This window comes from Coccinella septempunctata, chromosome X (assembly GCF_907165205.1).
Source record: "Coccinella septempunctata chromosome X, icCocSept1.1, whole genome shotgun sequence".
NCBI classification, from domain to species: domain Eukaryota; kingdom Metazoa; phylum Arthropoda; class Insecta; order Coleoptera; family Coccinellidae; genus Coccinella; species Coccinella septempunctata.
Window position 1 is genome coordinate 2,470,482 of NC_058198.1, and position 14,715 is coordinate 2,485,196.

General features: G+C 35.0%; 3 protein-coding genes across 4 annotated transcripts; 1 reads left to right on the forward strand and 2 right to left on the reverse strand.

The window, feature by feature from the left end:
• Positions 1-1,408: 1,408 nt before the first annotated feature.
• LOC123321456 (FERM domain-containing protein 5) lies at positions 1,409-4,772 on the reverse strand. Of its 2 annotated transcripts, none has more exons than XM_044909064.1 (9): positions 4,369-4,772; positions 4,209-4,313; positions 3,931-4,150; positions 3,666-3,877; positions 3,425-3,583; positions 3,281-3,366; positions 2,947-3,164; positions 2,574-2,753; positions 1,409-2,521 (listed from the first exon to the last, which is right to left on the reverse strand). In XM_044909064.1, exons 1-9 carry the CDS (start codon positions 4,462-4,464, stop codon positions 2,097-2,099), a joined length of 1,701 nt encoding a protein of 566 aa, XP_044764999.1. In that variant the 5' UTR covers positions 4,465-4,772; the 3' UTR covers positions 1,409-2,096. The 2 variants fall into 2 exon arrangements, with proteins under 2 accessions (XP_044764999.1, XP_044764998.1); XM_044909063.1 differs by having other exon boundaries at positions 3,281-3,369; positions 4,369-4,770.
• Positions 4,773-4,924: 152 nt separating this feature from the next.
• On the forward strand, positions 4,925-12,755 carry LOC123321455 (neurogenic protein big brain). Its single transcript, XM_044909062.1, has 4 exons — positions 4,925-5,785; positions 5,890-6,016; positions 10,917-11,124; positions 11,198-12,755. Exons 1-4 carry the CDS (start codon positions 5,458-5,460, stop codon positions 12,260-12,262), a joined length of 1,728 nt encoding a protein of 575 aa, XP_044764997.1. The 5' UTR covers positions 4,925-5,457; the 3' UTR covers positions 12,263-12,755.
• Positions 12,756-13,174: 419 nt separating this feature from the next.
• LOC123321287 (protein FAM8A1) lies at positions 13,175-14,486 on the reverse strand. Its single transcript, XM_044908751.1, has 4 exons — positions 13,994-14,486; positions 13,799-13,934; positions 13,618-13,744; positions 13,175-13,544 (listed from the first exon to the last, which is right to left on the reverse strand). The coding sequence occupies exons 1-4, from the start codon at positions 14,220-14,222 to the stop codon at positions 13,239-13,241; spliced, it is 798 nt and encodes a 265-aa protein (XP_044764686.1). The 5' UTR covers positions 14,223-14,486; the 3' UTR covers positions 13,175-13,238.
• Positions 14,487-14,715: the final 229 nt, after the last annotated feature.

Below are 14,715 nucleotides of genomic sequence, written 5' to 3' on the forward strand. Positions count from 1 at the left end.
AAATTTTTGTGCATTATTTTACTTTTTGATGATCTCGTCCATCATCATTACGGGTTTATCAGCGATCTTTAACCTGTTACACCTCATATGCGATAAAAATTTAAGAGCAAGAAATAAGCTACTTATTCATAATAAACATACGATATTTCAAGTATTTTGTAGTCCACCAAGAATGCTCAATCTCAACTGAATATCAAAAATGAAACAATAAAGTAGGCTTTTTGAAGAATTTTTTCCCCCTTTAAGTAATTTCCTTCATTTGTTTCTTGACTCTAGATATTTTTTGATTTTAGTGTGTTTCGAACCCGCAGTAAACATATAATTTGATAACCCAACGTCATTGCTCGCAAGCAACAGGCTATCGACCTATAAGGTCCTTGAGCCTGGGTTTTTTTTTAATTTTCAACTTTTCCAATCACCCCTATACAAACCGAAAGTGACAGACTTTGAAGGAAAAAAATACAAAATGAGGGGTCGCAAATGAAACTTCGGGAGTTATGAATGAATGTGTAATTTTTTTTAATTCGTTTTTTCGGAATCTACGCGTCTCATTTCCAATCAATGATTTTTTTCACCTTCGATTCCAAGGGTAGAATTTTGAGGAATAAGGGATTAGTGGGTTCAATAATATTAAAATAATAGTTTTTGTTTTACTCAGCTATGCCAATGAGTTATGATTTTCGGTAGGTAACAGTGCTCATCTCACAGAATTATGTTAGATAAGCAGTGGTTTTTTCGATTTGAGATTGAAATCAAAACTTATTTTGGAAAGTATTTAATGCAATTATTCACAAAAATAACTGAGGAACAATTTTGCACATTACATCCAAACCATTTCATAAAGCAATCAATCCACATATTTCTAAACAGCGGTAGAAACAATTTTCTAGTTAGAATAAATTATTGCTTTTCGAACGAATCCCACCCCCTGATGAATCTACTTTATATAAAACTACATTATATAGAAGAATGTGAAAGAATCGGTGATGAGTATTATGAAAGATTTAATAAATTTCCCAAATAATATGGAAAAACAATGTGTCATGGACATAATTGCATTTTTTCACATGACTCCTTCTTCAGGAAAATTTTGACCATAGTAAAAAACTCATGGTGACTCATAGTTTCATATTGGATGGTTTGAAATATTATTTGAACAAAAGTATGAGAAACACACTTTCTGTATTTAATTTGGTATTTTTGTTCCATTGAAATATACATATATGGAATTACATTACAAATGAGCCAACAGTAATGAGATGAAACTTAATGAAATTGCTATTTCAAAAACATTAAACATCAACAATCGCAAAGACATATTGTGCCCTAAAAAATATGTCGTACATTTAAGGACATCTTTCTTAATTCCTTCATCAAACAGTAAGAAACACAAAACAAGTTTGAAATTTCAATAACAATCGAGTGCAGAGAAACTTTCACGTCTTATTATTCATTTCTCATAAGTACCAAAAATAAAAAATACTTTCAAAAAGAGTAAAAAAACATTTCTTATTGCTATATCATTAATTTGTACGCAAGGTGACTAAGCTTAAGAATCACATAATAAAAATTGTCTTTTTTTCAATTATATACCTTTACCAATTCTTAGTGCATTGTGTTTTTTCAAGAAAAAACTTACAAAAGCTATAATTGAAGAAAGCATTGGAATGTATGAGATTGTATACTTTTTTCAGTACTTCCAGATGGTGTTAAGGAACACTTGCAGGTTTTTTCCCTGAATGTAATCATTTCCTTGGTTCTTCATAAACACAAAGAATAGCACAACTTTTTCCAGTGATGAAACAGTGCATTATTATCTTTTCAATTAACAAATCGTTCTTATTTTTGAATTATCACCTGTCTCCGGACTATCTTAATACATTTTGATGTCCTAGAATGCTGTTTCAAGATGTGAAAACTACATTTTTGCTCTAGAAGAACTAGGGAAATTGTGAATACCATAATCAGAGTTGAATTGACTTACTGAAATCCATTCTGATTCGAGCTCAAATTGACTCAATAACAGAGATCTGAAATAGTTTTGAAAGCAATCCAAAACAAAATAAGTTCTTATTGGTGATTGTAACTATGCATATTCAAGAAGAAATTTTGCTCTTGAAATACTGTTTAATTGGTTCATAGAACTGATATCTAAGAGATATCATTTCTGGAATTTCTTTGAAGCCTCCTAAATTTCCAAGATCAGTTTCACAAATCACAATGGTGGTTATAATAACAAATACAATTACCACAATAGAAATTGGTATAAGCCTTTTGATCATATAAATTTTTTTAATTTTCTTTATATTAGTAGAAACATGATGAGACGAGTTTGGCAAGCATATTCTACCATCGACCTGAGAGTGAGAAAGCTGGGGAGTTTGACTGCGGCTTGATCTATATGATAAATTAGTTGTATCTTTGAAACTACTATCAATAAGCTGAGATTCAGACGATGAGTGATCAAATGAATCTTTCATGTAGTAATCGCTGAAATGGTCGATAGAATCGTCCTTCAATACTGAAATGAAAGAAAATTTAGCTTTAGTTACTTATTTATTTGTCTTTACTACCTGAAGTGTGTAATTTTGGCAATCCTAAAGTTTCATGATCTTCTGTTACAGTTTCTAAGGCAGCTACATCACTATAAATTGGAAAATTGTCTAGGTTAGTGAGAAATCCCGTACTACTGCTAGTTTCCATTCTTGAGCCACCAGAGTCTGATTGGCTGGATCTTGGTAATGTACTATAACCTGTTGAGATATTTGTTGGCTTTAAAAAATCTGTGTTGTTTTTTTTTTGTTAAGAAATTTTAAAACATATCGGGGGATAAGGAGGGGGATCCACAGGAAACGTTGTGTAATGAACCGTTCATTTTAGTGATATATAGCAAAATTTCATGAAATTTAAATCGAAAAATAGTGGTTACCAGATTTTAGAATTTACCTAAGTGTGGTTGTAAAGGTGTTGATGGAGTAGCAGGTACACTAGAAGCTTTACGACGCAAACTAGAAGTTCTTTTGATAGAGGGTTCTTCCCTACTCAACGAATTTGAACTTTCCATTATCTCCCTCTCTGTTCTTCCACTGTATTTGAACTTTGTGCCCCAAGAAAATAAACCTCCTCCTGTTACCACAGCCCTACTATCAGATCCAGTTGGCAAGCTATAAGTAAAAGTTACATGAAGTTTGGACTGAATCAGATGATTATATTGTTTTTTGATTAAATATTCAGTAAATGTAAAAAGACAGAAAATAGGTCCAATTTGAGTTGAACTTACGTGAAGAATAACATCTGTTCTACAGCACACCTCCAAATATGTCTGCATGAAGCCCCTGTTGCACATTTGAAACCCACAGTATGCTTCTTCTTGAAAGAGAAATTGCATGATCAAAAAACTCATTGCTTTCTTCAAAAGTTTTACCTCATTAACTCCAAGATGTATGATGAACATTTTACCTTCATAATTCAATTTTTGTATATCAGACCATTTGAAATGGTGTGTTTTTTTACTACCTTGAATGGTTAATATTCCAGTATAGTTGATTCCGAGGTATAAGACATTACTTTTATGATCCTGAAACTAATTATAAAGGTGAACTACCATTTGCAGTAAAAAAAGTATTACAAAAATATCCTACATCAAGGTTCCAAATCTAGTTTACCTTTACTGGATGTGGATCTATACCGTAGGTATCTAGAGGACATGCTACTTTTAAAAATTTATTTTCAATCTGGGACGGATCCTCCCCTTTTAATTGCTTCTGATGAATTTCCATTGCTTTTTCTTCAATTGATGGTGTTTGTTTCAATAATATTTTCAAATCAGAAACATAATTTCCCTCATGGATGTCTGGATCATAATCTCCAAGTTCACCTGAATAGTAAAATATTATTTCTGAGAATTATCAATTCAAATTGAAGATGTACTTTGTATCACAAGAGCAGCTAACATTGCTGCATCTTCATTGCGACAACACAACCTTCCATGTAATAAATCTCGCTTTAATTGTAAAAAAATTTGGTAGCGTGTAATCTCTTCCTTCAATTTGAAAGGATCGGGTGGGTAAAATTTTACACGAAAGCTGAATAATACAGGATCTAAGTCTTTAACTTGCTTATATATGGATTTCTCCAAATCTAACCAATGCTGAAAAATATTACGATTATTGGCCATTTGATTAATCCTTAATCAAGGGATTTCTCACCCTCTGGTTCGTAATATCAACATATCGAAGCCCAAAATAATCTTGTTCAACCAAATTCAACTGTTGGCACACATATTCCAATAGATATTTACCCTTATGATGTAACTGCAAAATATTAAAATTAGGAAACTGATTTCATCTACAGCAATGTGAATTTTACCCTATATTCGCATTCCAATATCTCTGTATCCTCTAATAATCTAACTGTACATTTATAAATAATATTACTGTCATGTTTGGAACCAAATTTCAACATTTTCCCTTTTACCACAAGCTGAGTGAGAGCTAATATTCATTGTTTCATTAATAAAAGTTAAGATAGTTTCCCTTGAACATCTTCGCATTCATTTAATTGCAATAATGACCCAATAATTCAACTCAATTGAAGGAAGAATACATTCCAGTGAAGTTTATCAAACACTGACATGAATGTATGTTATCTGTTGACATTCGTGAGTTGTCTAAAATACATCACTTAAGAGCATAGATTTTGAAATTTTGCTGGTGAATAATGTGAAGGGTACCAGAAAGTCTCTGGAGGGTACCCTCCAAAGATGATTCACTGGTGATTCCACCAATGGTACTCTCCATATATGTGATGTGTGGTAATCACTCAATCGTGATGCAATCTCTAAGCGATAGAATGTTTTGTTTGTTGCATATGCTGTTTTTCATTTTGAATCCATTGAACTCAAGAGTTGATTTCTAGTAGGAGATCCTTTAATCATTTGATGTTGCGGGTGTATTTGTCGGTGCGATTATTTTCGAAAAAACAATTCAAATTTGATTTAACTTGATCAAAAGTTCATATCGACTAAGAACTGAGCTGGAAAGTGGAAAGGACTTTTTGATTATTGCACGAAATAGTACTATTGTATTGAATACCCAATGATAGTACCTACTGAAGACATCGGGGGTTCTAGCCATAGACGCAAGCTATGCTACCCGTAATACATTCAAGTGTATTAGGTGCTGTATACTCAATGTTCCGCTGTTGAGCAAGAGCTTTCCTGATGATGATGAGAGCGAGCTTCAGCGAACACCCTATTGGATAGGGATAAATTGGGGGGGGGTAGATTCATGCAGCACTCCATGTGATGTTTTTGAATTTGACCTAGTGCGATTTAGATTTGCAACGCGCCTCGCAGAAGTCGTCGTCCGGTGTTCGATCAAGTGTCAAGTGCAATAATATGCAAAAAGACTGTTGAGGTCTGCAATATATATATACATTTTAATAATTATTATAAAAATGGCAGACGATAATTTTAACATGAGTGAACACAACGTAGAATACCACTTGGTGACAATTTTCGAAAAGTTAGAAAGTTTGAAAAATAATAATGATAGTTTGAAAATTAAACCTTCAAAAATACCGGTTAGAGTTGAAATAAGGACCCTCGAATTTTGGCGATCAGTGATATCAGAATGTATGGCCAGTTTTGTATACGTTTTCGTTGTTTGTGGAGCAGTTGCTGGAGCTGGTGTAGGAGCCTCAATTTCTTCGATGTTGCTAGCAACAGCCCTAGCTTCTGGTTTTGCGATGACTTCTTTGACCCAATGTTTTGGGCATATATCAGGTAAATTGAATCAAAATTATAGATGATATAGATATAGATTCACGTATAAGAATTGAATATCTTAAGAAGCAGCAGCGTCTTCATTTTACAATTTTTTTTTTCAGGTGCACACGTTAATCCTGCAGTTACAATCGCGATGGGTGTTACTAAACATATAACTATGTTGCGAACCGCCTTATACGTTATTGCTCAATGTGGGGGTGCGATAGCAGGAACAGCATTCTTGTACAGGTATGATCTTCAATGCATCTCTCTACCTCTCATCGAATTAAATTTATTCCATAGTAATTCGATGAAACTAATTTAACCCTTGATAAAATGATACCAACTGAAGAACCCATTAAAATTGAATTCCAAAAGGTTTCTTGTAGAATTCCCTTGAAAGTCACTTCCATTCATGAAAGAAAACTTGATTCATTTCGATTTTTTCCTATCTCTCGTATCTCCAGAGACCTTGATGGAATTTTCATTCAGAAAAATTTTTCATATCTACTGAACAATAAATTGATTTCAAATTTCACCGGTAAATTCTTTTTTTATATACTCATTATTTATATATTTACAATATCGCAATTTTCGAACGTTCAGTTCTTATGGAGATAGACCATATCGATATTTGCAAATTTGGGTAAGAGTGGGTAGGTGGTAGGTCTGCTCCTCACCTATCTGGACAAAAGAGAGGTACCGCTCTTAATTGGCATACCTGTCGCAAAATGTGTAGGTACGACCTCCGCCACTGCGTTGGGTCGGTGGAGGTATGGCAGCCAGGCAAAGGTAGACATCATTTACAACCATCTGTCAAGAAGGTTTGGTATCACCTGCTCTTTTCGTTCAGCTGTTACATTCTTATACATTCCTCCGACAAAATTGTTATTCTAATCTCGACCCGCAAGAACTGATTTCATTACAGACATCTCTGGAAGCTTCCACGATATTTCCATGATCGAAAATTTCAATTTGGTATTTTTGTATATCTCGAAATATTTTGGAAATCTTACGTTTGTGGAAAATTTTCCCTCTGGGTCGAAAGAAAATCGAGCTATATTATAATATTATTCCATCTGGCATTAAGTTTGTCCAATAATGAAACTTTCTACGAACCAACTGAAAATATTTCGGTTTTCTTCTCAAGAACTATTGAAGATAAAAGAATCTGGCATAAAAATTGAGCGCCATTCCGCAACGATCCTCTAGGTGAATTATTTTAGGTTGAAAATATCTGGCAAATTATAAAAAATACTTTTCAATGGGAAAATTCTTGTCAACTGACTCAGAGCTCTGCTAATGAAACTCGAAAAAGTGACAAAGTTTGAATCCTCTACTACTCTTAATTAAATAGCGAAGATTTTTTTTCTGATATTTTTTGTTTCTATCTCCCAAACTTTCAAGAGGAGCGAAAAAATTCACTGCGGTCATGTGACGACATACGCATTCTTGATCTAATTGATGTGTAAAACTGAGGGTCATTATACTCGACAAGAATCGGCAGCAGATGCGGACCAGATGAAAGTTAAACTAGCATCACCAACGAGTTGAAATTGTTTTCAATTTAGGGCTCTAGACGGTAGTCTTCGCGAGCGTTTCTTCATATCCACCATGTGTACTTTCGAATTAATACCCTTGACCTCGGAGGACGTGCATATTCATTCAGGCAATATGAAGTTGCCATACAGGATGTGGAAAAAAATTCTGAGTGTCGATTTTTCACGACACGATGTAGGAGGAAATTAAAAATGCATGAATAAATTACATATCAAGGTTCGGCTTACTTTGTCTTTGAAAATTTTCTGGTGTATAAAATTCAAATATAAAAAATTTACCCATATATCATTGGAACTGTCATCTTTCCGGATGCAGCACGTGCAATGCAGTCGAATTTTTCCCATCCCTTATCTCGCATCAATCCACGCGACCTTTCAATCTAAATCGTTGGGGGATTAACTGTAAATAATACCTCAGAGACATGGGAAACTCAGTATCAGCTCAGTGATTGTAAAATCAACTTAATCGAACCCCAATAGCGGTCATTAACTTTCCCACGGCTTAAAATTGGCCATTTTAACCCGCATCGCGAGGGGATGTTGATTTGGACACGGGAAAATGTTAGCCACGTTCTTCTGGGAATTAAGTCTAATTGAATATAAGTATGCATATCTGATAGCTTGAAATTAGTATAGGACCAGAAACTTCGAATTGGGTTTTATTGAAAAAAACACTTTTTCACTTCTCAGTTTTATAGACTTCGTAATGATAGAAGAGGAAATGTGGGGGAATCGAGCTCCCCCAGTAGTTTTTGAGAAGCCCGGATGGCGGATGAAATTTTTTATTCTTTTTTGCTATCCATGTCTCGAAACAAAAACTTTGTTATTCCAGGAGGGTTGTTATTTTTATCGAGCTCTATTAGAAATTGATGTTCATTATTCGAAATCATCAACCAAAATCGATATACTTGGTTATCCATTTTTGGATTCGCAAACACGTTTCGTTTCCGAATGAAATGTAGCATTGCCACTATCAGAGATTCATATCGAAAATGGGTCGGTCAATAGCTCCATAAATATATATTATGTTCTCTATTTTATAGCCTTTAAGACCTGTAGCAATTTCTGAATAGGAAACGAACGAAAATAGACCCATAGTAGGTAGTCTTGAACACGTGTGCCACACAACCTCAACCACCTGGCTCTCTTGATTTCGGAGATGTTTAATAGGGCGCAGATGCTCTTATATATCATGTGTTAGATCACCATCTTATATGCACATCCACTCCAAACATCTTGAAACATTATGGTCTACTGACGTCTTGAATATGTCGGTGGTTTTTGTTGATGGAACTTGAATAATTATTTTTAACACTTCTTTGACTGGTCATGACCGAATGGTGTTACGTATTTGTTTCCGAATTCACAAAGGAAGTTTAAATATTTAAGTTTCATTGATTTTCGAAAAATTTTTCAGTGGGAGCGCCAAAGCTGTCCTCCTTTTTAAATATAATTTGAGTGAAATAATTTTCGGATGGCAATTTGGCAGAATGTTGCAATCATTTCGACAATATTAAATTCAGAAAGTACCCAGCGTGGAGAAAACCGATTTATTATTCACTTGACACCAGGAGATAGCTAAAATTATTATGCACATATATCACAACCAATTCAAAGAGACAGCTCTGTCGCAAGCTATCATAACCCAAAAAATAATAGTACTCCAACATAAGGCGACAATTCCAACCATAAGTAACCCCTTTTTAACCACAGTATGGTCTGGATGAAGTGTGACAATATACTGTAATTCGCAAACAACGGCGTGATCATTGTTACCAAACCCACCCCTCTCTTATAAACTTACCCTGCACTTGTTCGCCGATCCTCATGGGGCACCATTGTTTGTCGCTTCCCACGAACTTAATATTCGGAACATTTTTTTTACTTTTTGTTATTCATGATACCCAGGTTGCATAAATCAATCGATTGAAACACTTGTTAAGATTTTTTTGGGGGGTGGATGCAATAGCAGAAGTTTTCATTCATTTAGTAGCTTTCGACAACGCAGTTATTTGCTGTTCAAAAAGACGTTTCCTGGATAAAACCAACTGGTCTTGGTAAATATCGTTTATTGTGACAATTTATTTTGGCGAGGAAGCATTTCATTATTATTGAAGCTGCAAACCTGATGACTAATCTTGTATTCTCATCAAATTTCAGATGTGTATAATTATGCTGAATCATTAATGATAAAAGTTTGGGCTAAGTTGTTGAAGCAACTTATCACCGCGGAGTGTTATTCAATATTTTTCACATCATAGCGGCTATCTTTCGCTTGTGGCTTATTCCCATAAGGGACGAAGATAAGGGTATGTTTATCAAGGAACTTCAATAAGAGGAGATACGAGTTCGATAAGTAGGATTTCCTTCTTCATTCCGGAGGATTTGAGTTGTACAAATATTGAAAATCCAGTCTTTCGACTTGATGAGTTCTTGAAAGAAATTGAAAGTTGCTGCTTCCGTGTGGTAAACGTCACATTCATTTCATGTAACGTAAATGACTACAAAATGCTTATTGTATTTCTTCGGCAGTTGACCACATTCGTGCCCCATTGAACAGTTTTTCATTTTCAACCTCTAGATCTTCGTATATTTGAACAAGCATGAAATCTCTTATAGCACGACAGCTGCGATTATTACATTCAGATCTACAGAGTATTTGCCAGACAATGTGCTCAGGTAGAAAAATCCTCTTCTTTGTTAATAAACAGGGCACAAGAAACTTCCCTCTCCGTCCCGTATTGTATTTTGTGTAGGTGCTTGATATAGAATTTCTTTAGTTTCGCAGGATATCTATGCATTCTTTCAATGGAACCTGGGCTGTATCGAAGGATGTATAAAAAATCCCGTACGCGTATAGAGGATACCCCGTCCTAAAAACACTTAGCTGTACTACCTCTCTAAAATAGGGAAGTTTTCTACACAAAAATCCATTGAAATCTATCACCTTCCAATCAATAAAAAAAATCACAGCAAGATTGTCCCAGAAAAAGTTGATTTGATATTCAACATGAAACTTTATCGAGAAAATCATGATATAACAGAAGAGTTCTAATTAAAAGTCTTCCATTTCTATTTTGTGCAGGTAATTCAATTGCGAGTATATTGGCTTTATACAAAAGTGATTATCACAACTACTTCAATTAAACTGAATTGAATTAGATTCCTTTGTTGACTTCATTCATCGTTCGCTTGGTACGCATAAATAAATTGGTACACACCCCCATATATTCGAGGAGCTCGTTAGAATTAACTCTGGAGGACGTCGAAAATTGAACAAAATGTATATAAATGAAATAAAATGGAGTGAACCATTAGAAAATGGTTATTAAGTAATCATAGAATTTTGGATTTTTTCGTTACTGTCTGCTATACCAACGTATTTCTCTCATTGTTAAACTTTATGCTAATATTTTATATGATAAATAGTAGGATAAACTAAAAAGTTCAACTGTTTTCTTTGAAGCATCCGAGGTAATATTACAGAGAAATAGACTTTACTTAGGGTATTCAGTTGGTATTCTCATCATTGCCACTTTGTAGAATCGATAATTTCACTCAAAATTTAATTTTACATATATTTCTTACAGTGTGACGGTACCTGGATACCAAGCGAATCTATCTGCAACTATAAATCATTCCTCAAGTGTGGCGCCTTGGGAAAGGTTCGGTGTGGAATTGATCCTCACGTTCATCGTTGTTTTTTCCTATTTCGTTTCAATGGAAACTTACAGAAAATGGATGAGTAGTTCGTCTCTCACCATCGGAGCCACATACTCGGCGTGTAGTTTCGTTTCCGTAAGTAGTAGTAAGCTGGAAAATCTTCCAGTCATAATTTGTCCATAAAAATTATTTATATTTTCCGTTTCAGATGCCATATTTGAATCCTGCGAGATCACTAGGCCCCTCGTTCGTTTTGAACCGTTGGGATAGCCATTGGGTGTACTGGATGGGTCCTGTTATCGGTGGAATAGCAGCTGGAATAACTTACGAATATATATTCAACCCCCATCGGCAACGAAAACATCTCAAAGATACGCAGGATGAAGAATCCTCGAGCATAAGATCGGACGAAGATGGCTACGACGATTTGGACAAACCGAATGTCCCAAAATTTCATGGGTCTACGTATAATAACTACAGGGGTATTGGCAATGGCCATCCTGGTTATTGCGCTAGCCTGGCATCTGTAGGTTTGTACTCCGGACCCTCTAAACAACTTGAAAGGGTCGAATCCTTATACGGAGGAACCAAGTCTTTATGTTGTAAATCCCCGCCTCTCACCAGGGCAAACCTGAATAGATCTCAATCGGTTTACGCTAAATCCAACACTGGAATAAATCGGGATGTTATACCTAAACCTGGTCCTTTAGTTCCAGCACAATCACTATATCCTATGAGACTGAATCAGACGAACGTTCATAACCAAAATAATCAAAACCAAATTCAGCAACACAATGTCGAAGGCTTGTACGGTGTCAGAGGACCTCCGTCCGGTACCTCCAGATCAGATAATTACTCGACCACCGAAAGAATAATGTACAGAAGCAACCAGAATGAAGGCAGTGCCAAGTACGAAAGTAGTTCGAAGTACGAACAGAATCCCAAGTACGAGGAAAATTCGAAACCTTGCAGGAGTAATCGACCAGAGTCGATGTACGGTGTAGTCCCTTCGCAGCAACGTAGAGCTCAATCGTCGAATCAGAACGAGGAAAATTGTTATGCTTGGAACTACGGAACAGCTGGAAGAAACCAAAGTAACGCCAATTATCACAATCCAGGACCGTCGTCGAATTTTCCCGGGAAAGCACAAGTGGTCAGCAACGTTCCTAATTATATGACGAGAAACGTGATTGGATCTGAAGTAAGACAGTCGCCTCCAATTCAAGCTGGACCAAGCCAAGGTCCTCAGCATTCGCCGAATTCGCAATACTGATGTTTGTTTGTGTAAAACTGTTGATTTTTGCTACATATCGAGTTTTTTTTTTGAACTCCAATCGAAAACCAAAGATGTATGTTCGAGTTCATCATATTTGTTGAGAAATTGCGTATTAGGCAATGAAATTTATGTACATATTTTTAGAAACCGTTGACTGAGAAATAAATGGATAGAATCAATGGAATTACTTGTGAGAAAAGTAATCTGCTTGATGGGTCGTGTATTATATTACTGTATTAATTGGCCTTATGTGTATATTTGATGCAAATATCTCTAAATTCACAATAATTACAAATATATACTGTAATTTCTACTTTGGCTAAGTAACTAGTTGATTAGATTGTAAATATTATTTAATTTTTAGAACATAATATTAGTTTTTAGGAGGAAATTTATCGAAAGGACGGTCCAACATTTGAAGACCAGAAAAGTCTTGAAAAACGGAAGGGAACTGCCCTTGAAGAATAAATATAAATACACCACTTTCATAACCCAACTGTTTTCTTCAAAGAACCCCGACTTATAACAAGCGTATTTTGGATTGCATAACATTTAATAATGGAGGTTTGAGATCCCTCCACCCTTCGACCATTTAATGAATAGCAGCGAAAATATGCGCCATTTATGCAGGTTTCATAATGGTACAATGAATCTTCATGAATACTACTTCAAGTTTAGTTACAAAAAGTAACTATGACTTTCTTGAATTAGCCAAATGCCCATGACTACCTTAAAGAGTCATAGTTACTTTTTGGGCATATGGCTACCTTAATGGTCATAGTTACTTTTTGGGCATTGTTACATTTTGTAACTATGCAGTCTATTTGTGGTCTATTTTGTTCCAGGGAGAATTTTGTATTCACAAGAATGTATGAATGTTTGTGAGGGGATAAACGTTCCAAACAAAAATGTAACAAAATATTTTATTTATTGATATAACAATGTTGTTACTCATATAAAAAAAAATTGGTAATTAATCAATTGGATGCACATTCGGATTATATTCAACCACAAGACTTTTGGACATTAAGTCATACCCTGTACGATTATATCGGAAGATGTACATGGTGACACATATTGGTAACAGAAATGCTATAAACAAGTTTTTTAAAATGGCCCTTGTTAATGCATTTTGGAATCCAAGACTAGAACAGGAAGTTACCCTCACTTTATTTTCTAAATGGCCAGGTACAGGGAGGATATCATCAACTTGTATGACCATCAATCCCATGTACCTTTTGCCTGGAGTGGCACAAAGCCCACCTCTCAACCAATAGACCTAGAAGAAAATGATAAACTGATTCTTGTACGTTTTCCACAACAAAAAATTCCCAGACAAAATTGTATTTTACCTCGTAGCAACAAACAACACATCGATGCAAAAGTTCTAAACTCAATGTCTCCATATACATTTGCATTGCCATCCTTGGATTTTGTAAATATTTTTCAATTGTGGCAAGGCCCAAATTTTCAACGGTTCTGAAATGATAGATATGTGTTTTTAGGCCTTAAAAATCTGTCTAAGCTACTTACACAAAATTGAAGGTTTCTACAGCAGCAAATGTCAATATCAATTTTATTATCAACAGTATTGCGAAGTCTAGGAGCTCTGCAACCAATCGCTTCCACATAGGAGGAATAACAAATTCATGGGTTCCAGGTGCAAATCCTTTAAAAAATTTGTTTGTTGACTTCGTATCATGATTTTGAACAAATTCTAATACTTACGTGGATTTCTAGGACCATTTTGTGCACCCAGCTGCTGCTGTCTTAATCTGGATGGATCAAGATTTGGACTTGGAAAAGAAGGTGTATTTTCGTTTGCCAAACCGGAGCATAGGAAATAATGTCTTGAATATTCACCCCATAATCTGGCACTATCAAGCCACTGGTTCAAGCTGTTTATATACTCTTCTCGAGTTATTTCTCTACTTGAAGATGATTGTGATCCCTCCATTATGATATTTGTATACTACCTTCTATGAGGAAATGATCGTATGAATCCAAATTCCATCCATTAGATAATTATTTACAATTTTGCTCGACTATGTCAATCTCCAAAATAAATAATAAATATTTTTTTTCTAGCTATTCTATTCAATTATTCTTCTTTTGGCCTCTGCGTTTCAAACCAATGTGAGACACGATACAATGGAAATTGTTGGAATATACCAGTTTTTTATTTCTGTTCAGAATCATGAACACTGTAAGTTTCAGTATATTTAGTATATTAAAATGAGAGTGTGGTTTAAAGTTTAAATGTTTTCATAATTCTAGTTTTCTATGACTAGTTTATTTTCTGTGTTTTATGATGGTTGTAGAAAGCAGTGTTGCTGTACTTACGCACTTCTGATCATTTCTCCGTATTTGTATTGGCGCGTAACTATTCAGTTTGAAATTTTAAAGGTAATTACCCATAAAAATAACACACACAGACCAACGAAATGATT